The 26,447-nt window shown below is 38.5% G+C and overlaps 1 protein-coding gene across 1 annotated transcript in view; it reads left to right on the top strand.

Moving 5' to 3' along the window:
• The first annotated feature begins 9,124 nt into the window (after positions 1-9,124).
• LOC308222386 (protein FRA10AC1) overlaps positions 9,125-26,447 on the top strand; it is a 28,420-nt gene continuing 11,097 nt past the window's right edge. Inside the window, exons 1-7 of the mRNA XM_080620320.1 lie at positions 9,125-9,341; positions 13,509-13,585; positions 15,586-15,678; positions 15,762-15,807; positions 18,573-18,649; positions 19,366-19,449; positions 19,925-20,009. Of these exons, the coding sequence (XP_080476446.1) occupies positions 9,309-9,341; positions 13,509-13,585; positions 15,586-15,678; positions 15,762-15,807; positions 18,573-18,649; positions 19,366-19,449; positions 19,925-20,009 (495 nt within the window). The 5' untranslated portion in view covers positions 9,125-9,308. The remainder of the gene's footprint in view (positions 9,342-13,508; positions 13,586-15,585; positions 15,679-15,761; positions 15,808-18,572; positions 18,650-19,365; positions 19,450-19,924; positions 20,010-26,447) is intronic.

Genomic DNA, 26,447 nt, shown 5'->3' with positions numbered 1-26,447 from the left:
CACTTATTCATTCTTTTCATGCTTTACCTACTGTTTTCAAGGCTGCCCTGATACTAAAAATAGCTTCGCATATTAGAGGGTTGCTATAGATTCAGAATGGGTGATGTTAGGAACACAGCTAAATCCCTCTTGCCAAGGACATGAAAGATCTGTGTGGATGCGGCTGATGGGCAGCTGTATTATTTTCTGTGACCTGGGCTTTGGTGCCCTTTCATAAAGACTCTCAGGCTCCAAGGTTGGGGTATCTGTGTTCTGCTAAGACCACACTGAACTGCAAATCAGTACAAATCATGGATGTCACTACAAGTTTAAGGCTTTGTTTTTCATAGTGTAGCATTAGAGCACAGTACAACAGTACCTTCATGTATTAATAGCACATTAGCTTCTTTCCAACTGGGAAAACAATTTACATTGTTACATGGGCATATTTCTCTGCAGGCACTGATGTCTCCAAGAAAGAAAATACAAAAATTCTTCGGTAGTTGTTCTTACTACAGAGTTGAAAGGGTGAAAATTCATCATCTATTTGATTACTTTCAAGACAGCACTGAAACCACATAAAATATTGTACTACGTACAACTGTTTTGAACTTCTGGCAGTGTGTCCTCTGACAGTGCTAACAAAGCTAATGTTAATTTTGGAAGTTATCTTCCTGTCTACAATTTAATGGATAGTGCAAGTGAAAAACTGCTTATACATAACTTTCCAACTCATTTACTGAATAAAACAGTGAAGTGTGCTATAGATTCACGCATTTGATTGTTAAGGTTCTGAAACCTATGTTTTCAAAATCTGTCTGACAAAAATTTTGGAATCATAAGAAAGATTTTCTTTCTTGAAAAGCTTGAACATGCAGAAGTTTGAGGACTCTCTCTAGAACACAGTTATCTCTATGCTCTGTAATTAAAAGCATCTTAAAATATTTTCCAGGTTTTAGAAATCACTTTTCTGCATTAGGAGAATATTGCTGGTTGCATCCTTTCAGGATGATGATAATGAGATTGATGGAGATAAGCAAGTGCCTGAATAAGACTTACTTTTCTTTCATAATGTAGTAAAATCTTTCCAAGTGGTAGCAATCTGATCTTGATTTTGAAGGCAAGAAAGAATGGATGGCAAAACATTGGTCATTAAAGTAACTCCTACCTAGAAACATAGGAGTTTTATTCCACCATATACATTAGCATGAGAAAGTCAGAAGAATACTTTTGTTTTGTTAAATCAGATTATAGAAACTTGCCAAATACTGACTCTGTAAAGGTTGAGGTTCAAATAAAGTTAGTTGTACAGGGAAAGCATGGCATGTATTGACTAAACCAAGATTATTCATATATATTAAAACAGATCCTAATATAACTTTAAATAATACAATCTTTTAACAACTGCATATTTGAGGACAGTGTAATGCAAACTTAAGAGACGATTCCTCTATGCTAAAGGAAATGGTTTTTCACTCAAATCTCACTTCATGTCCTGACCCTTATCTTTCATGTGGTTATGTTTTATTTCCATTCAAAAAAGGCAGTCATCTAGATACATAACTGTTAACATTTTAGTGTATTGCCTGCAAATTGAATGTGGTTAGAGCAAGTAGCACGATCTCCCAAGGTACAAGCTGGAGTATTTATTTTTACTTGCTATACTTTCCTCAGCAATTTTTTGACTCTGCCACTTTTACTTCCAGGGTTGTAAATATTGCAGGGCTCACTGTTGCTGGCTATAAGAAAACAAAACTTGATATTTTAAACTAAGTTAAGATTAATTGTTCCCATTTAGGATAGTTATACTTCCCGTTCCACTTAGACGACATGGAATGAATAGTATCTTGGCAATATTTTCAATAGAAAAGTAGATAGTATTTCAGTACTTTATGTCTGAATGATATTGGTGATTAAGTAACACAAAATTGTATTTAATTTGAAATATAACCCTTATTATTTCCAAAATCTAGCAATCAATAGTATACTTTTACTAATGAATTGTCGGTTCGAGCAGAATGGCTGATGGTATTATTAATTAAATGAGGTCTCATAGTAGTACTCTATAAGCAGGTTCATTCAAAAAAAGTGAAATAGGAATTTTTACTGAATCATCCTACTTCACTGCTCAGAGCAGCCTGTATCCTTCCATTTCCATTGAATGATCAGCTATAGATCACATTAATACAGATGCTTTCAGCCTCTACATGCAGTTACTATACTACTTTACTACATTAGTAATCTCACTGAAATCATACGGTATTACATTATTACAACCTATTATGGACTTAATACCTTATTTTTTAAAATCTTTCTGTGATATTTCAAACACTTGATTACACCACAGTATACTGCAAATAAACTCTGCGCTTAGCTTTAGGACAACCAGTGGAAAACATCTGAATTTTCTGGAACACGTATGGAGGAATGAGACCTTATTTCTCTATTACATTATATCTTAGACTAAGACTCTGAGGCACTGCTCTTCCCCAGGTTTTCTAAAATGCTAGGTACATGAACACTGATTAACTGCTTCTGTGACTCAGAAGAGAGTGACTCGTCCCTCACCTTTTTATATAGAAGATTTTAGATTACAGACGCTCAATTGGAAATGATTTGTACCTTCCCTTAATTCTCCCCTTAACTGAATACTCCGAATATATACACATTATGCACAAAAATGCCTATCAGGAAACAAGGGAATGCATATCTTTTCCACTATGGTTTGAAAGTGCAATGAACTGTAATTTTGCTCACATATTATTCTTATTTTCACAAAATAAATCCAGTGCACATATACATAATTAAAAAAAACCCCAACAACCCCCAAAAACCCCCAAAACCAACAAACCAAAACAAATAAATTGCTTGTTTTCAGTTGGCTGCTTTTTCTATTTTTGCTTTATTATATTTTCATTTTCTTATTTATTATTTTCTTTCATTTTTTCAATCTGATATCAAACTGGGAAAAAACAGATTTCCTTTTTTCTTGGATTTGCATATTTGAATGCCATCAGTTGCTTTCCACCATAGCAGATCTAGATATAAAAGTAGGATTAGGCATTCTTTGCTCTCTTAGGAAAATGTTCATACTTGGGGGAATTCAAGCATAGTACACCTCTAAAATCTCCTCCAATGAAAACTGGAAAATGTTGGAGGAGTTAGTTTCTGTATTCCACTTATCTGAATGCAGGTTGATAAAACTAAGAAGTAGTATTTTGTGCATATTGCTAATTACTTTTTAATTCAATTCTTGACAGACTTGTTTATGCATGCCTACATGCATATGTAATCTTTTAGTGTGCTTTGTTGTCAAAAGAGCTGCCAAACTGTTAAGCTCTGGAGACCAAGATTACCTGCCATGCAACAAATATGGCACCAGCAGTGACAATTAAAGGACACTAGACAGCAGTCTACATAATGAATCTCCAGGGGATTTAAATCCTTACTTAAAACAGATAACCAAAACCCAAATGCCAAACCTTGGAGATAACATGGGAGTTTGCTTCCAAGATATTTTTTTTTTTTTAAATAAAAATCTGCTTTATTATTTCCATAACTGAATCAGTCTTTCTAAGGTCATACTGGCATTATTTACAAAGCACATCTTAACAAGGGCTTGTGGCCTAGCTTATTTTAATGATACTTTTTGAAGTTAACAGAAATATCAGGATCAAGGTTGTTGCTATGAATATTCCCTGATGTATAACAGAATGAATGAATGAAACAATCTGGTTTTCAAGGTATTATGACAAGATTCTTACATAACTCTGTAGTCAGAGTCAAGAAAACTAAAATAGATGTTAAAAATTAAGTTATAATTATTCATGTATCTGTGATTCATTAGTGTGTTAAGAGTGTGAGTGATGCTACCATCAAAGTGTTGAGCAAGACTTAAACTACTTCAGACCATGATAATGAAGATTAAGGCTGCCCCTCTGCAAACAGTAACAAAATCATTATTTTGTTTATTGTGCTTAAAGTTGAGAGGCCTTATCTGCACCACAGGAGGTGGGGCTAATGGAATAAATCAGGTTAGGCTGTATTTTCTAAATCTGTGGCCTAAACTGGGATTCTATTTACCAAATTGACCAGCTAAGAATAAGGGTGCAATTTCCCCATATTTTGCTCCTTGAGAGATTTTCATTTCAACTGACAACTTCAACTCCATTTCTAATAAATTTTATTTTTTTTTTAAATCCTATCAGCAGAACAAGCTTAATTTGGAATTTGAGATGTGCACTGTCCTCTTCTTTTGTGCTTTGCCTTAGTGTTTATAAAACTAATTCTCAAACTTTGGTCTCCAAGTAAGTGCTCTGTAGACAGCCAACAAAACCACTTCTTTCAGATAGTCTGACAGTGCATTAAGCAATAAGTAGTTGTGAAGGTCTGCAGTAATTTCTTCGCTCTAGAAATATAGGAGCCTGGAATAAGAAAGGTCCATGGGTCAAATTCTGCTTCACACAGCTTTCTAAAATTCCATCATCTGTTGGTTCTGCCTTTAGTTATACAGAATTGGGGACATATTTTCAAAATAACCAAGTTTTCTAAGTTGTTTATCATATTGGAAGCCTTAAGTATTTTAGAAATTCTGTCCCCACACAGTGTATCTAACATTGATCTCCAATGGTGTTAAACAGGAATAATTAAGAGGAAAATTTCCGCTGACAACTGGAATTTAGGAAATTCTATACTCTTATAATAGGATTAGAGATCATATTATAATCTCTATTTTATCTTATTAACAAACACAATGCAATACAATGATTTCAGTTACTTATACAAAGGTCTGGGATTTTGGAACAAGGGAGGAAACTGATGAACAATCAGACGCTATTTTTTCAAAGGCACTTTTCTAACAATGAGTACACACTGAAATGGTAATTGCAACTTCAAAACAGCATAAACCACCACAGCTGCTCTCAAAATAATGGATATAGCACAGGCCTGTCTATGATATTTTCTGTAACTGACTCTATACCGGAAAAGATTTTAAATCCAGAAGTGCTTTCATTGAATAAATTACTTTGTCAGCCAAACAAATAAAACTGTATTTGCCTTTTAGCACAGCAACATTGACACCTAGTGGCTAGTTAAACTCCACATCTGATATCCTTTGTATGACAAAAAAACATGGAAAATACAGTCTACTGAATTTGACAAAACACATGCATTGCAACAGCCTGCTCTCTTACGTAGCCTCTAGATGACTGCAGAATGATGGTAGTCTTTAATGACCAGTCTGGAGTAACCAGTCCCAGTGAAGAGAACTAGTGAGCATGAGCCATTGCCTCTCAGCACAGCCTCACTGGATTTTCCTGACTGTCAGCAAGTCTTAGGCTTAGGAGTCAGCTGCCTGACTGAAGTGTAAACCTTGCTCTGGATGCTTGTTGGGAGGCATAGTGCATCCCTAAATTTTTACCCTGGTACCTCTAAAAGAAGACCTACAATTATTGAACATGATGCTACTGGCATATGTGAATGTCCATTTTTAGTTCTACTTGATTTTCTACAAATTACTAGGGGGCTTCAGAGAGAGGGAGATGAAAATCAAGAACACGACAGATGCTGTGAGACTGTTCGTACTATGAAGACAAGAAAATAAATGTTTTGGCAACCTACTTCATAGACATGTAGAAGATAGGAAGGTGCCAGCATCAAATAATGTTATCTAATTTCCTCATTTTTCAACAAAGTAACTGGCTTAATGGAGAAAGAGGAAAGATAAACCTCAATTTTACTAGCATTCTTGATGGTTCCACATTACTGTCTCATAATCAAACTCAAATGTACAGAACAAAAATATATCTGCCCTGTAAACAGGTCTTATAATGGATAAGGTTGTCAGTGACCACCTTGCCCTCACTCTCCACACCAGTGGTAGCTGCCTCTTCTGGCCTGCTGGCAAAGCTGCCTGATGTGCTCCATTAAAAATTGGACCAATTTTTTAATTGGCTAACCAAACTAATTTTGACCAAACAATCAGAGGCTGTTGAGCTTAAGCAATTTTACCAGACCTTAGGAGGCAATAATCTCCTGCAGAAAGGTTGGACTTGATGATCTGAAAGGTCTTTTCCAACCTAGTCTAAGGCTGAAGTAATTCTTCCTAGCTAAATACTTATAAGGACTAAACAGCTATGCTTAGCGTTTATTAGAAATACAGAGAGCAGGAAGGAAGGAGAGCAATAAAACATATGAAAGTTCTCAAAAATGTAACCTATATGGACAGGTTGAAGTACTTAAATTTCCTTAGCTTCAAAAAGCTAAGACTGTGGGCATATATGTCTTCCAGTACTTAAAGATGTTATTCAAATGAGGATAAATTCTTTCTTTCTGTACCAATTAATGTAGGGCATTAAGAAATTATTTCCAGTAGCAACAAAGGAGATTTATCTTAGCTATTAGGAAAAAAAAGCTGTACACTTAACAGGTTAATAGATTAGGCTATTTATGCTGTGAAATCTCCTATACTAGAAGATTCTAGGAATGGCTCAGTAAGTATATCAGATATGATTCTTTGAATTCTGCATCTCCATGATTTAATACCTTCTTTTGGTACATACATGTTGATAAAAGTATCATGTCTGACTTAAGCATTCTGAATATACCAGGTCTCAAACTCAGCCCATTTCTAGATTTAGGGCAGGAATAAAGTAAGAACTACAGTGATGTTACCTCCTTTGTGGGCCACGAAGTTCAGGCTACTGTAATTTAAGAGTATAGTCTCACACTACTGCCAAGCTAATCTAATGGAGTGCTGCTGCTGAAAGGGCTGCCCTTGTTTCTCACCTTCCCCTTCCCTCCTGTCCTATCCCTCCATCCACAACCTTTTTTTGCACCACCATTGTTACACATTAGACACCACAGCAGCATAGTTAGAAGAGCTAGAATGACAGAAATTAAAAACTGCAGCTCAGCAGAAGTGGTCAGATGAGTACTGTCAGTTCAAGAAAAGGAACGCTTTCTTTGGAGGCAGCCAACCCATAGATTTACCTGTTATAGAAAACCGTGCTCCTAAGGTTTGGCTGTACAATCACTGAAATCCAATTAAAAACCATAGCACATCCCACCCCACAAAGAGTTATGCCCAATTCTTCTTTTTCCCCATATCTTTCAGTGCTGTGGGATTTGTATGGGAGAATTATCTTTCTTGGTGTCAAAGCATACAGATGCTAGCTTTAAGTTACCGAGATACTACTACAGAATCAGACTATAATGCATATACTACGGGTTAGAGACAGGTTCAGTTTCAACTACTAGTTTACGTAGGATTCATTTCTGATCCACTTCCCCAGCTACAGCTTATTATCACTCATATATAAAAAGCAGTTATGTGATGTCTAAAAGCAACAGACATCAGAAAAGCATAACATAGTAAGATGAAATTATCTAGCTGCTATTCTCAAAAGAGCTGTTGATAAAATAACTTCAGCATCTACAAGAGTTGCAACAGTTGAACATACTGGAGAATTTTTCTTTGTCCAGAAACTTATTTTTCTATATGCAATCTTTTGTGGCTACAGCACAATGCCAAGAGGTTCAGGAACTGTAAATCTTTCCTCTACCTTTCCCACTTTTCTTCAAAGTGCATAATCAATGATATGTTGGCCCAGTTTCCAGAATCATGTCAGGATTCATTCACACTAAAGCAGTCTGTTGTTTCCATAAGAGAACAAAAATATGCCTGCTATTACAGTTTCGTGGGTATACATTATTTATTTTGAGGTATTTAAATTATTAATTAGTATAATTCCATTTTTGCAACAGTCTCTGCTCCTTAGAGGAAACAGGCCACATTCCATAGGACTTCAGCAGAACACTGCATACACTCAGATAAGCATATTGCCACTCAGTTCCTTTCCACGGGACACCTCTAGTATCACCTTTACATCCCTTCAGAGTGATAATAACATAACAAGTGACACAAATACTAGGTCAGGAGAAAGAAAATACTTTTGGTTTTAAGACAGATTCAGTAGCCAAGGTGAAGAGGTACACTATCACCTGTGGCACGCAATTTCCTTACTGTGTAGCACTGTAAAATGCTGTGCTACATTTTACAACTTATGTATTACAATTACATTAGTGGCATTTCAGTTTTGAAATTTTCCCTGTATTAAGTGTATCTGTGGTTTAAGACTCCAGGAATCAATAACACTGCTGGAAAGTCTGATACAGTCCAGAAGAAAGTATCTGTGATGGACTAAAGCATTTCAGACCTCAGCAGTCAAAATGCTGGTTCAGGTATTGATCTTTGATGGGAAACAGTTATCAGATCCTTGACAGCAACTTGCTGTATTTGATGACTTAATGCTGAAGACTGGCATTTCCCAGCTAGCTTATGAGAAAACAGTTTTAGTTTATAAAGCTCCTTCCCCTGATGCAACCCACAAGCTCCCAAACCCTTATCACCCAGTTGCCGTTGGTCCTCACAGAGAAACTGGGTCAGATAACTGCCTTTCCCTCTTCTAACTGCGAGATGCAGTTGAGAAGAAGAGAATATGCTAAAACATGTGGAAACCAATGTTACATATTACCTTGCCGAGGCCACCAGGGCGTTACTGAGGCCGTGCAGGAGGTCTGTGCCGCGCTGAAGGCAGCGCACACACCTACTGCACGAACCCCGGCCCTGAGGGACATCTGTCAGCTTCTGCCATCGAGGAGCACCCACCCAGGGCCCTCTCCTTCCCGAGGGGGCTCCTCCAGAGCGACCCCTCCTGCGCGCTGCCTTCCCCGAAGGACCCTTCCCGCTGGGCCCCATCGCCCTGGTGCCCGCAGCCAGCTCTGAGCCGTCACCCCTCGCAGCTCAGCTCCTCCAGGGAGACTCCCTAGCCCAAAAGCGCTGGGAGTGGTGAAGAGGCGCAGCGGGACGGGATGAAGACGGGCTCGCTAAAGCCTCCCTGGGAGCTACTATGGCCGGGTCCTACCTTCCCAGAGGCGGAGACCGCCGCAGCCGGCGCCGCGCACCGGGTTCCCGGGCAGGGAGACTCCCTTCGCCCCTAAACATGATGAGATGCTTTCCCCTCCCCTGCCGTCGCAGCTCTCCCTCCCCCGCCCGCCGGCGCCTCGCCGCGCTCCGCCGGCTGCCCGCGCCCCCGTGCCCTGCGCCGCGCCGCCCGCCAGCGGCAGAGGGAGACAGCTGGCGCATTAGCGGTGCTCCGCCTCTGTCCCCAGTTTCCGGGAGGGGCCCACGGGAGCGGCCCGCGGAGCAGCGCCGCGGCCGGCGAGTAGGGCCTGGCGGAGGAGGAGGAGGAGGAAGAGGAGGAGGTGGTCTTCGCCCGCGTTCCTAGCCGGCTCTCCCTTCCGGCCGGGCGACCCGCGCCGCCGCCATGGTGCCTAACCAGCTGCTCCTCTCCGCGGCCGTGAGTGGGGCCCTGGCGAGAGGGAGGGGCGGGCGGCGGATAAGGCCGCGGCCTCCGTGGCCTCCATGGCGGAGGGGGTGGAGCCGGTGGAGGGGCCAGGCCGTGCCTGTGCGGGGATGGGGCAATGTGGCGGTCTGGCACTCGTGAGGCTGTGTTTTGTGCCGGAGTTACCGGCCTGTGCCCCACGGCCGCTCTGGTGGCCGCTCTGGTGGCCGCTCTGGTGGCCGCTCTGGTGGCCGCTCTGGTGGCCGCTCTGGTGGCCGCTCTGGTGGCCGCTCTGGTGGCTACGGGCCGGGTCTGGCGGGCCGCGCAGCAGGCTGGGGCAGGGCTGGCTGGTTTTCGGGGGGTAAGAACAGCTTCGAAGTCGTGTCGGACCCTCACGGGCCGGTTTTCGGTGTGATTTTTCTCCTTGGAGCCCCACAAAGCTCTAAACCTCAGCGTCGTGGTCTGCTGTTACCTATACTTTACTCCTACTTCTCCTTCCGTATCTTTAGAGCTTTAATAAAGGGGCAGTAACCCGTGTGTTCTCTTTGTTAGGGGTGTTCAGTGGATTGTATATGCAAATATTTATCGTAATTAGTTTTACAAGGAAGAGTAGATTTGAAGCTAATTGTACTTACTGTCACGTCTTTTCACCCAAGTGGAAATTGCAAAGTCTCAAGCTAGGAAGAGTGATTTTGCAGTGAACTCTGCTGACCCCCAGCGTGGCACCCTTTATCGAGCCAGGACAGCTCCCCAAGCCCTGTTCTGCCTTCAGACTCTCCCAGAGTAGTTTATTTGCACCAAAATGAGCTGTCAGGTCTGTTTTAGGCCACATCTGGGCTGTGAGCAGATATGAGTGCAGACCTGTGTGCTTGGCAGGTAGGGGGAAGGACGGGAGTGACGCTTGTGCGGGGAGTAGCAAGATTACGGCTGAGGTCAGGGGGCATGATTTGGGATTTTGCGTGTAGGATTGTTTGCTCCCCCCCCCCCCCCCCCTTTTTTTTAACTGCCTTTCTGTTTAGCTTTGTGGTGTGAACAGGAGGGTCAGTGTGAATTATGACATGTCCATGTCACTAGTGTGTGTTTGTTCCAGTGGAGAGGGTTAAAAGTGATGCTTTTTCTGGATGCGGATACCACCTGTAAATGCAGTGCTGGGGGGTCTGCAGTGTCCTGTAGTGACATCAGCAGTTGACATCTCTGTTCGCTCTCAGTTGCATACAGTGTTTGTACATTTACTGGGTTTAAGTTGCAGATTTTTAGGAACCCTAAATTAGTGTGGTTGGTTCTGTCTCCAATTGCTTTGCTGTTAATTAATCCAGGATGTTGGGATTACTTAAATGTCAATGATTGGTACTTGTTCTGGTTTTGTGGTTTCAGTTTGTTTTCTTGTTTGGGAAAAAGGAAGTTCAAAGTTGGTGAAACAGAAAAAAAACGCTGTGCCATTTAAGTTATGTAGCTTTTATTTAGGTTTATGTTTTGATAAAATGTTTGGTATTTACCTTCCTAATATACTAAAGCATTCTGAGTTTCTGACAAATTCCATCAAAGTGAAGATTAATTAAAGAGTTTATCAAATAGTGAAAGTAGTTATTCTAGATTTTCTTGACAATTTTGCATGTCCATGTCTACACATGCCTGTTAAAATCCACTAGTTTAGGCACAAAACTTTGGTATCTGCCCCTCTTTTACTTGAGCTAAATACGTTCTCCTTGTCAGGGATTGTTGCCTGCCTTTTTTTTTGTGGAGAAGGGGAAAAATCAGTCTTGAAATTTCACAACCTTTAGCAGGTGTCTGTTTACACTGCCCTTCCAAAATGGAAAGATTCATTTATGGATGAGGTTCTTTAGTGGAGTTCATTTTTATGTTTTACTAAAAAATCAAGTCATCTTAGTGTCATTCTGTGAAGAGGTTTTCAGTTGGAAGAGCAGCCTCTGAGGACCTTGGCCATGCCTGTGTCTATATTCACGATCACAGCTTTCCAAAGGGCAGTCAGCAACTTCTGAGAGCCCTACAATATGACTCTGTTGGAGCAGCTTTTTTTTTCTTTCAAGTCATTCCTGGAATCAGTTGGGAGCTGATTATCAAATATGTTTACTTCTTTCCTGGGGCCCATCATTCAAGGGAATCCAGTCTGGGAAAATCTCCTTTTATTAGAACTTTTACCTTCTTGCCTATTTTTATACTTCATCTGTTTCATGTTGACTTTCATGCATGTTGTGTTGGCTTGAACTTTCTCCCCTTTTGAGTGTGAAGGAAGCTCTCAGTGTTCATCTGGAAAGCGTTACTTTTGCTAATTAAAACATTCCTGGATTGACATGATATTTTTAAAATTTAGAGGCCAAGTATAAATATATTTGCTGCACACTTGTAATGTGTTCAGCCTTTTCTCAAGACCAGATAAGCTTCATTAACGAAAAGTAGTGACAAGCTTGCTATGAGAACCACCTCAGCTAGGAGACCTGCATTTGAACTGTAGATTATCATGGGGCTGTGCTGGAGGACTTTGCACCATTGCTGCACTTCTGCCAGTGTGTGAGGCCTACCTTACACCACACACTGCAGACATCTGCCACACTCTTTTTTTTGGCAATTGATAATTTTTGTGTCTCCTGGGAAAGTCCTGATTTGCTTTTGTTCAAATTACATATGTGTATGAGAACTAGGTCTTCTTCAGAAAAGTTCATGAGTGGAAAGAATGTTACAGTATTAAAGCAAGGAAAAAAGGCACATATTAATACTGGTAGTATAAATTAATTAAAATCTTAAAAATCAATCCTTCACCATCAGTGTGAAAAGATAGTATTTTACATGCTCTGCACATTACAGGCCAACAAGATGCTGCTTGTTGATGTCAGTAGAGAATACAGCTGAGTCTGCAGCATGGCATTGCTAGCAGGCGTTTGCAGCAAGGGAAGGCAGATCATCCAGAAGAGATGCATCTTTTTTTCAGATCTTGTTTTTCTCAGGTTTTTGTCTGAGGAGGAATATGATTGTAGGTAATGTAAGAATCAGCAATGCTGAATCAAATACACTGATTTTCTAACCCAGTTCCTTTTCTTATCCACAGCCTGAGTTACCAAGATACTTAGGAAGCATGTGTTGAATCTTTCCCCATGCAGATGTATAATAACCATCCCTCTTGTTTTTAGCTTAGTTGCGTAAATGTTCCAGGTCGTAAATAATTTTTTGGTGTCGGTGCCAGTTTATGCAGTTGCCAGCTCTGGCTGTTCTGTTCCTGTGCTACCCCCCACCTGGCTGGTGTAGCTGGTTATGGAGCTCTAGATGAACTGTCAGGAAGCTTATCTGGGTTAAAATAATGTTTTTTTAGGTAGGATCCTTTATAACTTGGGTGAGTTGATTTATCTGGTTTATGTGTAGTCTCACAATTGTAACTGCGCAAATGGAACAAAGGTACTAAAGTAGGAGTGAGGGAGAGAAGATGGGATCTGCTTAAGACATTACTTCTGCTGAAAGAATTAAACATGTAGCTATGCTCTGAAAAATGGAGGTGTTAGATCTCAGCATCAGTTAGTGCTCAGTTGTTTGATGACATTAAGATATAAGGTATTTTAGGTTTCTTATATTCATTAATTTAACATTGTAATCCTAAGTATGTGGGAGAAAGATTTCATTTCACGGTAGAAATATTTTGATGATTAAATGGTACATTTTTTGCAGACATATTGTTATTTTGTATTTAGATAGCATTCAACCAGCTTTCCATCTATCAATATAAGATCTAATGTAAAATTCTGTGCCACAGCCCAAGAAACTTTTGTTCTTATCTTTGATAATAATATGGGCACATCAGTTGATGTCCTCCAGCCCACTGAATGAGTGGCTTCTGGGGAAAATACTTACCTTTTTGTACATAAATTGTTTGAAAGTAAAGACCGAAGATGTTTATCATATTTTTGGCATTTGTGTGAAGATTAAATATGGGGGCATCTACGTATAAGTTATTTATAAAGCAATCTTGTGATAGACTGATGTCTGTCATTGCCCTCTGTTATTTGGAATATACTCTGCATTGTCTATTGGATTTGGTTTGGTGTAGACACGTGAGAATTTGCACTTGCTTGCTTGCTCTCTTTCTCTCATTTATGCATGATGGACAATACTGATTTCTATTTATGCAGTGTCAATATTACATTAGCAAGTGTGTTGACTCTTGTCTGTTTTCAGGGACGTGGCCATGGAGACTATGATTCTGATTTTAGTGATGAGGAGAATGGAGAGAAGTCTGTGCCAAAGACTAAAAGGTAATGTAGTACAAAATTAACACTTTGCATTATGTGTTGTATGCAAATGGCCTGTTACTGTATATAGAAGATCATGCTGTCGTAAGTAAAGTGTGGTGTTGAAATGGTTTGAAGTGGTTTTTGAAAAATCAGTCTCTGATTCCTGCATCTCCTCATGTCAAGCTTGCCAAAGAATGTTGTCTCCCAGAGGCAGCTGAACAAGGTCCATTCTGCCATGTCCATCTGCTGCATACATGCCACTGAGTCTTGGAGTAGAGCATTTAATTTTTCCAAGCGTTAGTATCAACTGCTGAGGTTTGGCTGCACTGTTCGCTTCACTGTGATCCGTCAGGATGCATGGAACGGCTAAGAGAGCAAAGGAAAAAAGGCCAAATGGCAGCAGACGTTGTAGATATAAAATGCCTGCTTGGAGGAGGTGAAGAATTTATGCTATTTGTTTATCATTTAGTTTGTGAAGAGACCTGGAATTGGTGAACTGTGTTGTGCTCAATCCTTGAAATGTAACTAACACATCTCTTATTTGAGATCACTTTTGCCAGTTCTTTCAGTGGTTCACACAATTAGTGACCTTGACTTTTGGAGTCTGATCTCGTTGTTGTTAATATTTTTATCTATATATGAGGTACCACAGTCCTTTGACACTTTCTGCACCATACTGAACATTTAGCCTATATTGTGCATATATTTTTCCTACCTTTTTTCTGTCTCTCCTGTGCTCTGTTGCTGGATTTTATTTGAGAAGGCTTTCTGGAAACTTTCCTAGGACTCTTGCATGTTTTCCCTAATAGTAAAATTGAAAGAATGGGCTTTGTAGTGTATGAGTGCATCTTGGGAAAAAAAAAATTATGTTTTAATCATTGGAATAATAGCAGGCATTGTGCTGTTCCATTTATTTTATAAATATAGCTGTTCTCCATTAAAACAGTGGCTGGTTTTGTTCAGTTTCTTTAAAAGGCCATTACAGATTATACCATTCCACTTTCTATTCTAGGTGGAATATTAACAGGAGCCTTTCAAAAATATCATCATTACCCTTGTTCTGGCACACTACTGCTGATTCCCAGTTCAACTCTAATGTGGGTTCACTGTATATGTATATATCCTTTTCTTGCTCTATGAAGATATTTATTTTCACTTGGTGGAAAATAGTAGTCTTAAATTTTCTCCATATTCCTGTTTTATGAAGACTCCTTGTGGGAATTTTTTGCCTACAGATCCTTTTGAGCAAATGATAAAAATCCTTAGTTTCTAGAGTCCTATATTCTATAGCCTGAAGTATGAATTCCTTGGCTTGCTTTCTGCAGGTTTCTGACTTCCATTGTTTCTGCCAGCTGATAATTATGGAGAAATCTTTTCTTCACCTCTATGAGGAATGGAACTAACTAAATATACCTTTTACTAGCTAAAGTGCGTCACTTTATAGTTAAATTTTTATTACTTTGTTGAATTCTGAAAGTATTTTTAGCTGCCCACTGACAAGTATGCTTCACAATCCAGTACTAAAGTTTTAAATGAGTGATTCTCTTGATTACACTGAGAGAGGCAGTTTAATGGGGTGTTGAGACATTGGCATGAAAGGATGGGAGATAAGGTTACTAGCAGTCACTCTTATTCAGTGAACATACTGTCCTTCCTACTTCCTACTTGGCTGTTGAGCTGAGATTTATGGAGCTTTGCACATGGAGGGAAACGGAGGAATATTCACGGTTTTTTTCATTGTAGTTCTATGGTGATAGTGCTAAAAATGAATATTACAGACTGCTGTTTTAAGCAGGTTATTTTTAAATGCTAAGTGTAAGCAAATGCATGTATTATTTTGTTCTACAAATGAAGTAAAGTCTAACCTGATGTTGGTTATGAAGTTTGGTTTTATCCCTGTAGAAACTAGCAATATAGCAGGTTTTGTCACTCAAGCTAGTGCAGCGTTTGGCATATGCAAATTTTATTGCTTATGTAAAGTTATTGGCTGACTTTTCTTCCTTTTTCCTCCCTACCTTTAGTGTAAAGGAAGATGGCCTTCTGATAAAGCCATTCCAAAAACCAAAGCAAGGCAGCATGGTTCACAGACAATTTGCAGCTGAAGAATGGGATAGGTATGTTCTGTCTGTTGTTTTTGTGAGACATTTTTCACTTAATGTAAAGACATCTTTCACTCAAATGTATTTGTTATTAATAGGGAAGAAGCAAGAAAACGAAGATGCCACTTGATAGCAATGGATGCTGTATCCTTCTGTTTCACTTTAATTCAAGTTTGAAGATGGGACACAGATTGTCCTTTACGGTGAAATACTGGGATTGCTCAATTATCGCAGCAGTTGACAGTGTAGCACCAGATACTGAGTTGTTCTTAAAATTAGTTTCTTTTTGTTGCTGAGATGACTCAAAATAATCTAGTCAGTAGAAGCATTGCCAGATTCGTCCTATAAGATCATTTGTCCTGTTTGGGATGAAGTTATACAGTGAATTTTATTTAGACTGGCACAAAGACACTTTGCTGTTTCAGTTGAGTTTATACAGAGCATAATTCTATATAAGGTTGCTATGATCTATGGAAAAATACATTTCTACTGGAAATTTAAGAAAGCATTAGTTAGATCAAAAGTCTATTCAAAACAGCCTGATCTCCAGTAATATCTTCTACAGCTACTCTAAGCCTGTTTAGTATCACGTGAAGGGTTTTTTTAATATCTTAATCATATTTCATGCATAATTTTTAACTTTTTATAACTACTACCTTATTTAGTTTACAACCTTTCTTCTTTCATTTAGTTTTCACCTGGGCCAGGTGTCGTGGTTTAAGCCCAAGCTGTAAATCAGAACCACGCAGTCTACTGCCCCCCCCCCCCCCACCTTTCTTCCCTCCGCTTCTGGAGGGACGGGGAGGAGAATCAAAAGAATGCAGCTCCCACGGGTTGAGATAAGAACAGTTTAATAACTAAGGTATAACACAAATCACCACTGCCGCCACCAACAATAACAACAACAAGAGAAATAACAAGGGAAGAGAATACGATACCGCCCGCCGGAAAAAAAAAGCCCGACCGACCAGGGGACGTGCCCTTCCGGGTAGCTCCCAGTTACATCCCCTGGCATGACGTGCTGTGGTATGGAACACCTCCTTGGCCAGTCTGGGTCAGGTGTCCTGTCCCCGCTTCCTCCCGGCCCCTCCTCCTCCCTGGCAGAGCATGAGACTCACAAAGTCCTTGGTCAGTCTAAACATCGGTGTTATCAGTTTTTTGTTCCCAAGCCAAAAGTCAAAAACACAGTGCTGCAACAGCTACTAAGAAGGAGAAGAAAAACTGACTGCTACTGCTGAACCCAGGACACCAGGCGTTACATATTTTGACTTCAGTGTATCTGAAATACCATCAGTTCACTGTTTGTTTAAATTGCTCTTCTTCAGCAGTAACAGTTAATAAATAGGAAAGTAAAGACTAATTATATATGGAAAGACTTACTTAAATCTGAAAACTGCAGTAAACAGACAGTAGCTTCTCCTAACCTGCTTGGGATTTGGCCAGATTTTACATGTCTGTAAAGGGGACATATGTTAAATCAGTCCCACTGACTTTGTGGACTGTTATTAGCCATAGAAAAGCCTGTGTATGCTGGAATGACTATAAAACTCATTATATAGAGACTTTTATGAGTTTCTGCTGTGTTTTGGAGTAGTTCCTATGTAAAACCTTTACTGTTATGCAATTTTAACACCTAGTAACTCAAATAGCAGCACAAAATAGTATGTTTTGTTAAATGTGCTTATTTGTGCCAGTTAAATATTCTGGGCTTGCTTCTCTGTCCTTCTGTTTGTGGTGTAAAGAGAAAAGAAAAATACATACTGAGGTTAAATTAACTTTTTGAAGGCCTTTGGAAATGAAATGTTTTCTCAATAAAATTCTAATACATGTCTGAATAGCAGGTTGATACAAATTATTCAAACTGATGCAGTATTTGCTGGGATATGTACCAGAAGATACTGTGTTTCTCAATTTGCTGCTTCAGAAACACCATCGAAGTTAATTGAAAATATTTTTAAGTAGCCATATATCATGTTTTTATTTATGAAGGCACTTATTTTCTAAGTAATGGCATATTTTTGGTCAAATTATGGTACAAAATGTGTTTAAAATCATGTCTCTGAGGCCAAAGTGCTCTACAGTAAACGTTACATACTTTTCCATTCCTTTCGTCTCCCAACCAAAGAAGATAGATAACTTTTATTTGAATGTGGATGATAAAATGTAATAAATTATTCAATTTTAAAAGCCAGACTATTTATATAATATGAAAATACAAATCTGGTTCAAACTTAAACTGCAGTTCTAAGAAGCTGTTGTTTAACTTGCAGCTGAAAAATGAATTCAGTTTCTATCTATAGATATATAGAACATCTATATATCTAGATATCTATATCTATATCTAATATAAAAAACTAATATATAGTCTATATAGTATATATAGTATATATACATATATATTATATATATACACATATATATACATATATACACATATATATACACATATATATACATATATACACATATATATACATATATATGTATATATATACATATATATACACATATATACATATATATACATATATACTATATAGTATAGTCTATAGTATATATATCTCTAATATAAAAAACTATATCTATATCTATATCATCTATACATCTATATATATAGATATATATATACACACATCTATATCATCTATACATCTATATATCTATACGTCTATAGAACATTCATACAGAACATCTTTGATAGAAGAGAAATTTATAAAGGTCTGGCAGCTGAATGAGGTTGAAATATGAAGTTGCCTTGAATTCCTGTATTTGGAAAAAACAAAAAAACAAACCCCAACCTTTCTTTCTGTTAAGTATATAAAAAAGTTTGTATTTTTATTTTTTTTAATATTTTTAAACTATGTTAAAAGAAGGTAAATTCTGCAACCATCCTTAATTGCTTTATTCAGTATGAAAGACATAAGAAGTTTGTGAAAGATTACATTTTGTACTATGGTGGCAAAATAGAGGATTTCCGACGTTCTGGGTAAGAACCATTGGCAATCTTTCTCCTCTTGCCCTCAAAGCTCCCCTGTTATGTAAAGCCATTAAACATATATTGTAGCTTTGTGGGGAAAGGGGGGTTGTGGCTGTGCATCAAATTACTAATTCTTTTGGTCACAAATAGTAACTACATTCATTGTAAATAACCAAAACACAGAATTGCCTGGTTTAATTTTTGTTTTGGGTTTTGGTTTTTTTTTTTTCCATATTTTTATATGAGAATTTACCATGAACTGAATTATTCTTCTTTTATTATGTAAAAGGAAAGATGACAGGTTAGCATTAATTTTGTATTGAGGGTACATTGAGAAATGTCCGTCAGTAACTTCAAAATAACAATCTGAAATACTTCAGAAATGTGCAGAATTGCTATCCATTGTCCATAATAATGATAACCTTCTTCAGAGCTGTCTGTAGCTGCCTTCTAACATTTCTGTCTTCAATAAAAAGTGTAAAAAGTATTTTCAGACAGGATCAAGTCATCCCATTTCAGTGGCCATTTTCCACTGTGAATTTTTCACTGGGGAAAAGATATGCCAGGGAATACATGTTTTGTTAGTTTTATTCGATAGCAATATATTCCTTTTTGCAGTGAGGTAGAGATCACAACTGTGAAATAGTGGTTTTTACAAAATTTTTATTTGACTGACTTTTCATTTTAATGTTACATTGTACTAAAAAAATTGTGTCCTTCTATAGAGCAAATGACAAGACGGATCTTGATGTTATTAGAGAAAACCATAGATTCCTGTGGAACGAAGAAGATGAAGCAGACATGAATTGGTACCTGGAACTGTTACAGAACATGTTATTTTTAGATCACTTGTATTAAATCTGTGGTGTCCCCTACTAATTAAGAATTACTGTGCATACTTAGTGATAACTCTTTGATCCTTAATGCATTTAAAAATTAAAGACCTTATAAAGGTCAGTGCAAAATTAATTGATAACAGAAAGAACTGAGAAATGTTTGTGTGATCTCTGAGATCCAAATGACTGTTCTGAAAACCCTGAGGGAAGCCTATTTTAAAAATATACGGTTTAATTTGTGCTGTAGATGTACAGCACATCTTAGATGCATTTTTCCAGTTTTATGGAAATTATCTCTTAGCTTAGTGAGTGTATTTCTGTTGAATTTTTAGCCCTGCAACTTGTGTTCTTTGAATTAAACAACATGTCTTTATCTTGCTAATGTCATTACAATGTAAAATGAATCATATTGTGTTTTGTTTAATAAAAATAATACTTTTCCTCATAGGGAAAAGAGGCTTGCAAAGAAGTATTATGATAAGTTGTTCAAAGAATACTGTATAGCAGATCTCAGCAGATACAAAGAGAATAAGGTACATTTCAGTATTGTTAATCAGTTTGGTTTTAAAGTATGCCCTTTTTTAAAAATTGCCTTGATTGTGTATGCGTTGTGAAACCAGAATGTTAGTATCCCTACCCTAGAAAGAGAATTGTGAGAACTTGTCAAGTTATTTAATAAGCAGCAGTGGTTTGAATCCAAGCATTGTTATGGCCCCAAAAATGTGCTTCTGTGGGAAGAAGAGCTTTTCTGTCAGATGGTGTTTCATGAAGAGGTACATTGTGTGTAAGAAAGGCAGAAAATGCAGAGAGGTTAAGGAGAGAAGGCGATAGAAGTTTGCCTGGAGAGAATCGCTGGATGAAGCCTAAAAAAAGTCCCTGGGAATGTTACTATTAAGGGGAAAGGAAAAAAAGGGATAGTCTAAAAAGAGAGAGTTTTGTACTGGGATGCTGGCAGAAACAATTTTGGAAATATCTGTTCTAAAGCAGTTTCTTTTGCTGGTCGTTCTTTTTTGTTTATGGAAACAGGATTTGTATGTTCCTTGTAAGTAAATAGAATTTAAGAGAAACAGCCCAATTCCAGCACCAGTTTTTCTTAACTGAAACAACCTTTGTCGTTTTGAAGTTTCTGACTGACTAACCTCTTGGTCAAAAAGAATATGTGAAATTTCTATTGTGATTTTGCAAAGAGCATTGCTCAACTCAAATGTGTCTTAGTGTTGTTAGCACATAGTAACAACCCAGCCTTGCAAACAGTGGCTATATAAAGTTCTTTGAGACTATTTATAGTATTGAAAATTATGTTCACTGGTAAATGTTTGCAAGGACTGGACATAAACTCTAATATTAGGTAGAAAAGATGACAGCATTCTAAAGACAGTTGGAACAGAAAAATGCAACAATTAAATGAAAATTAATAAAGAGTAAAATTCTGAAGAAGTCTTCCTTCCTTTTTTTTTTTTTTTTGAGTAAATTTGATTTTATTTCCTATAGCTGTTTCATATCCCTCAATCTCCAGCCCACCCCCCCCCAAGCTGATTTTCCCTCAGCATGCTTACAGATTTTGTTTCTTCAGCTACTGTGCCAAGTTTCCATATGTTTGCTGTCTTTTGTGGGAAACAGTTCTGCCCCAGTTTCCATTTTTTTGTGTGCGTGTTGTGCAAACAGTGTTTCCCTGACAGACTTAAAATGTGGCTGTCCTAACTCTGAGGTCACTCTGAATTCCTATGTATGCTCGTAAGTCATTACCTATATTTTTGGAGTTGCCATGTCAGCATAGCTCTGCTGTATCATGTAATTAGTTCTCTTATATTAGGCTATGTTTTCTATTCTCAAATATGTTCTGAGCATGTCCTTTCTTAGAAATTCTTAGAAAAATGAGAAAAATCTTTTTTTTTTCTCATTACTGATCCATGCCCATGTTTGGTACAGAAGGATATCAAAGCAGGTTTTTTTCTTGAAAGTCAGAAATAGGCTGCTGATCCCATTCACACCAATGGAATGCAGTCTGTGCTTTCAGACTTTTTCTGCCTTGATTCTTTTTCTGCATTGCCAGAAACTGAAAGTTGGGTATCTTTAGCCTCCTGTGCCTTCTGTTTTGCAGTGCTAGTGCTTTGAGAGGTGCAGGGTGAGTAACAAGCTTCTCAGCTGTCCAGCCTTTTGTATGCTAGTTGTTGATGCTTTATATGATGACGCTTCCTCTTAATACAAGGAAGACATTTTTTACAGTGAGAATATTAATTCACTGAAACACCCTCCCCAGTCATGAAGCAGAGTCTCTGTCACTGGAGGTTTTCAAGATGTTGTTGGACAGGGTAATAGATAACCTCATCTAGGCTCCCTTTCCCACAAAAGCTTAGACCACATCATCTTTCAAGATCCCTTTCCTGGACTGCTCTATGATTCTATATCCTGCTAAGTGGTGTCAAAGTAAAGTTGGAGGCCAGTTTTCTGTGGTTTTTAATATATATATAGCATAGATTGAGACTTGCATGTACATACTCATCTGTCTTTTCACAACGGTAATTGTTTTGCTGCTGGCCAAAATCTTCTAGGAAGCTAATTTTTTTAAAGACCTCTGTATAGAGATTGTAGCTCAGATCTCATGTTGAACTTTTATTCTGAGAAAAAAACACTTGTTTTCCTAAGTACTAGATAATGATAAGGAACAGTTCTATGCAAGGGGTTCTCTTGAAAAATAAGCAGAGTACCTTGTCGAAGACCAAAGCTCAAAAGAAAACAGAAGATCCAAGACATATGAACCCCAATGCCACAGCTGCTCTTCAATTGCTAGTTCAGACTGTTTCACTCACATATAGAATCATAGAATTGTAGAACAGTTAGGGTTGGAAAGGACCTAAAGATCATCTAGTTCCAACCCCCCTGCCATGAGCAGGGACACCTCCTGCTAAACCATGCCACCCAAGGCTCTGTCCAACCTGGCCTTGAACACTGCCAGGGATGGAGCATTCACAGCTTCCTTGGACAACCCATTCCAGTGCCTCACCACCTTCACAGTAAAGAATTTCTTCCTTATATCCAATCTAAACTTCACCTGTTTAAGTTTTAACCCATTAAGTTTTTACCTGTTACTGTTCTATCACTACAGTCCCTGATGAATAGTCCATCCCCAGCAACGTTATAGGCCCCCTTCAGATACTGGAAGGCTGCTATGAGGTCTCCACGCAGCCTTCTCTTCTCCAGGCTGAACAGCCCCAACTTTCTCAGCCTGTCTTCATACGGGAGGTGCTCCAGTCCCCTGATCATCCTCGTGGCCCTCCTCTGGACTTGTTCCAACAGTTCCATGTCCTTTTTATGTCGAGGACACCACAACTGCACACAATACTCCAAATGAGGACTCAAGAGAGCAGAGCAGAGGGGCAGGATCACCTCTTTCGACCTGCTGGTCACGCTCCTCTTGACGCAGCCCAGGATACGGTTGGCTTTCTGGGCTGCGAGCGCACCCTGAAGCTCATGTTAATTTTCTCATCGACCAACACCCCCAAGTCCTTCTCCGCAGGGCTGCTCTGAATCTCTTCTCTGCCCAACCTGTAGCTGTGCCTGGGATTGCTCCAACCCAGGTGTAGGACCTTGCACTTGGCATGGTTAAACTTCATGAGGTTGGCATCAGCCCACCTTATAAGTGTGTCAAGGTCACATGTGTGTCACAATGTCACATATGTGCATGCATATACAGATATGCACACACAGAGATGGCTGGGACTCCCCTCGTCCCATAAGAGATACCCCTTGTGCTCTTGTCATTAGAGATACACTTGTGCTCTTGTACTCAGTGCTGGCTGGTGGTGACCAATTCATCCTCTATGCTCCCAGACTACTTCACCTAACTGAGGGCTAGTCTGCCTTAGTCTTTGCTGGTGCTCACACACTCATTTGCACACAGGCACTGACCTTGCTGGCTGCAGACAAATGGGACCCTGTGGTCTGTGGTCCCACTTTTCTTTGTGTAGTTAGGACATATGATCTTTTCCTTCTCTTTTAATGAGAAATGCCAATGTGACCCTGTGGTGTGAGGCTACTTAGAGACACTGGAAGAGTGTGCTCTGACAGCTCTTGCTTGTGATGGGTCTGTTATTTCTTATATTTTCCCTAAATCAGAATTTTTAGGTCAAGGTTGTCTTTGAACCTTCAGTGTATCTTGTCTGCAGGCTTTGAGGCTGATAAATGACTGTCTTCATTGTCAGATAGTTCTGTTCTATTGTCAGTTTTGCAGTGCAATAAGGAAGAGTGCTGTGCATGTAAGTTTTACTTTGATACACATTGGACTAGAAATGTTATCTTTGTTGTCTTATTTTCCTAGAAACGTTCTTATTTGTTGTCTCTGTGCTTTGCTTTGTAGCTTAACAGATTGGAAGTGTCTCCTATTTGCTAAGAAATGAAATCTGTTTGACACCTGGTCATTAAACAGAATACATTTTATACTTTGTTTTGATTTCCAGATAATTTTCAGATTTCTAGGGAAACTTGTCTTCCACTTGGTAATGTCAGTATTTTTGCTTTGTCACTTTTTCAGCGTGGAGGCTTTCCTGCGAAAATAAAAATATTTAAAATATAGTATTTTTCCACAGTGTTGTCTAAATTCATACATTTCTTTTTTTGTGAAAGAGGCCACTGGACATTAGTTGTTGCTGCTGCCAATGCATTATGCAAACAGTCCATATTTAATTTGGGAATTTTATACCTATGGATATTAAATCGTCTTTCATCATTTCTTATTAAGTTAGCCATTTGATACTCTTGCAGAGCATCTGTTTTGGTCTGCCTTGTAGAAATAGCTCATTTAGGATCTTGATGAACTTACTTAATAAAGAATATGAGGCAGAATCACAGAATCATAGAATGATTTGAGTTGGAAGAGGCCTTAAAGATCATCCAGTTCCAATACTCTTGCCATGAGCAGAGACACCTCCCACTAGACCAGGTTGCTCAAAGCCTCATGCTGTCTACTGATGATGCTTTTGCATTCCTTAATATTGCAGGCGACTATTCAACATCATACCCTAATTTTTATTTTTCTTATACAGTTTAATCTTTTCCTGAGATTTTAGCTTAGTTAGAGGAATTCAGTTGTATTTAATTTTTACTTTATTGTTTCTTCGTAGCCTTGGTCATTTTCTGTCATTTTCTATTAGTTGGTGGAAGAATGATTGGCAAAAATGGATGCAGATGAGGACAACTTTTGTCCTAGATGTACTTACAGGTTGTTCTGGCTACCTCTTTTATTTTGCTTAGTTTTCTTGATACCATTACAGCAATACTCTGTAAGGATATAATCTCATTTACATTGTATTGAGTCAAGTTCAGCCTATGAGGGAAAATTTGTGTGAAAGTCTACTCGAGCAGCAAAAGTGTGCATGGATAACTTGGTGATTGCTGAAGTAGCAGATGGACTCTGAAAAAGCAAATATGCAGATAAGGTCAAATTGTTCTTTACTTTTTATTGCCAGCAGCACACATGTTCAAAATTGATGCCAAAATATTGTTGACATTTAATAGTAAACTTCATGTATTTTTCAACTGCATCCAAGTTTTTCAGAATTAGAAAACCTTGTAGACCAGCAAATGCTCTTTGAAGAGCAAAACCAATTGCCATAACTCTTTGGATGAGCTGGTTCCGTCATTAATTCTGCGCTTACAGATGTATTTTACATTCAGTTTTCACTGAACTGTTCAACACAGTTCTTGGTTTTTACAACTGACTTCTTTTTGTTTGACTCAAGCTTGAGTGCTATAATGGTACCTCAGACCACACTGCGGGTTTGTAGAGTAGGCCAAGCACAACCTGATCCAGCCTTAGCAAACTGTCATACGCTATATGATAGCAGAACCTGATCTGTGATTTTTTTTACCACTGAAACCAGCAGGTGTGAAAACACTGTTTATGTTATAATACAAATTCAGAAATTAGTGGACTGATTTAAAGAGGCAAGTATTTTGTTGGTGTACAAAGTTTTAGTTTTCTTAGACATCTATGTAATATATTGACTTGGGGAGAATCAGTGCTGACAAAACATTCGGCTGCTGGCATCTTTCTGTTAATTTTTTTAACTTTGTTACTAAGTTTCAAAGCATGTATATGAAAGTATGGCACATTCTTAAAAGCTAAAACTTTAAATGTTTTTTTACTGATGTTATTGAACCACATACTGCTTCACATATGAGAACTCCATGGTGTTGCCCTTCAGATAAAGAATTATTGTTGTTTATAAAAAAATCAACAACGTTCAAGACCACACACAGCAGTAGGTACTTGTGCTTCTGTGGAGTGTTCAAAATTAAATTTAAAATATTGAAAATCAATACAGGATATTGCAAAACTTAGCACATTTACAAAGTGCACATTTGTGTGGGTTCAGTCTGTCAGTGCACCAGGAGAAGGTTCATACCCAAAGGATGCTTTGGAACTCAGGTTCCAAAGATGGGCTTTGCAGCCATTTTTGTACCTCTTGGATTTTGTAATAATTTTCCCTCTTCCCGCCCCTTCTTTTAACGTGAAGTTCAGAGTCTTCTGTGCTTTGCTCACAGAGCAGCAATTTTATCTACTTGTCATCTTGTGTTCATGGATTTTAAATGAAAATGCAAGATAGTCTTTTTTAGAGAAGTTGTATGCCTCTTTCTACTTGTTAATGAAAATATAATTGTTTTTTCCATGCTGTTCGCACTCCCTTCCGTCTTCAATCTTTTCACTGGGGTACTTGCCGTTTTGAGAGGTTGAAGCAGATTCTATTAGAAAACAAAAATAGTAGATGTGTTATCTACAGGTAAAGTTTCTAGACAATGTAAAGAGAAATACAACTTAGTTGTCAGTTGGTTTGGTTTGAGTTTTTTTGACTTAGAGTGTAAGAAGTGATCTATTGATAATGTGCTAATACAACTAGTAAAGCCAGTCTTTCCCAATTTCCTATTTGTTCTTCTGCATGTTGTGAAGCCTTTTAGCAAGTTGCTGTTTGAAT

The sequence above is a fragment of the Psittacula echo genome (assembly GCF_963264785.1).
Source record: "Psittacula echo genome assembly, chromosome: 6".
Classification (NCBI taxonomy): Eukaryota; Metazoa; Chordata; class Aves; order Psittaciformes; family Psittacidae; genus Psittacula; species Psittacula echo.
The sequence above is the reverse complement of the archived record's forward strand: the minus strand, read 5'-3'. Positions and strand labels throughout refer to the sequence as shown.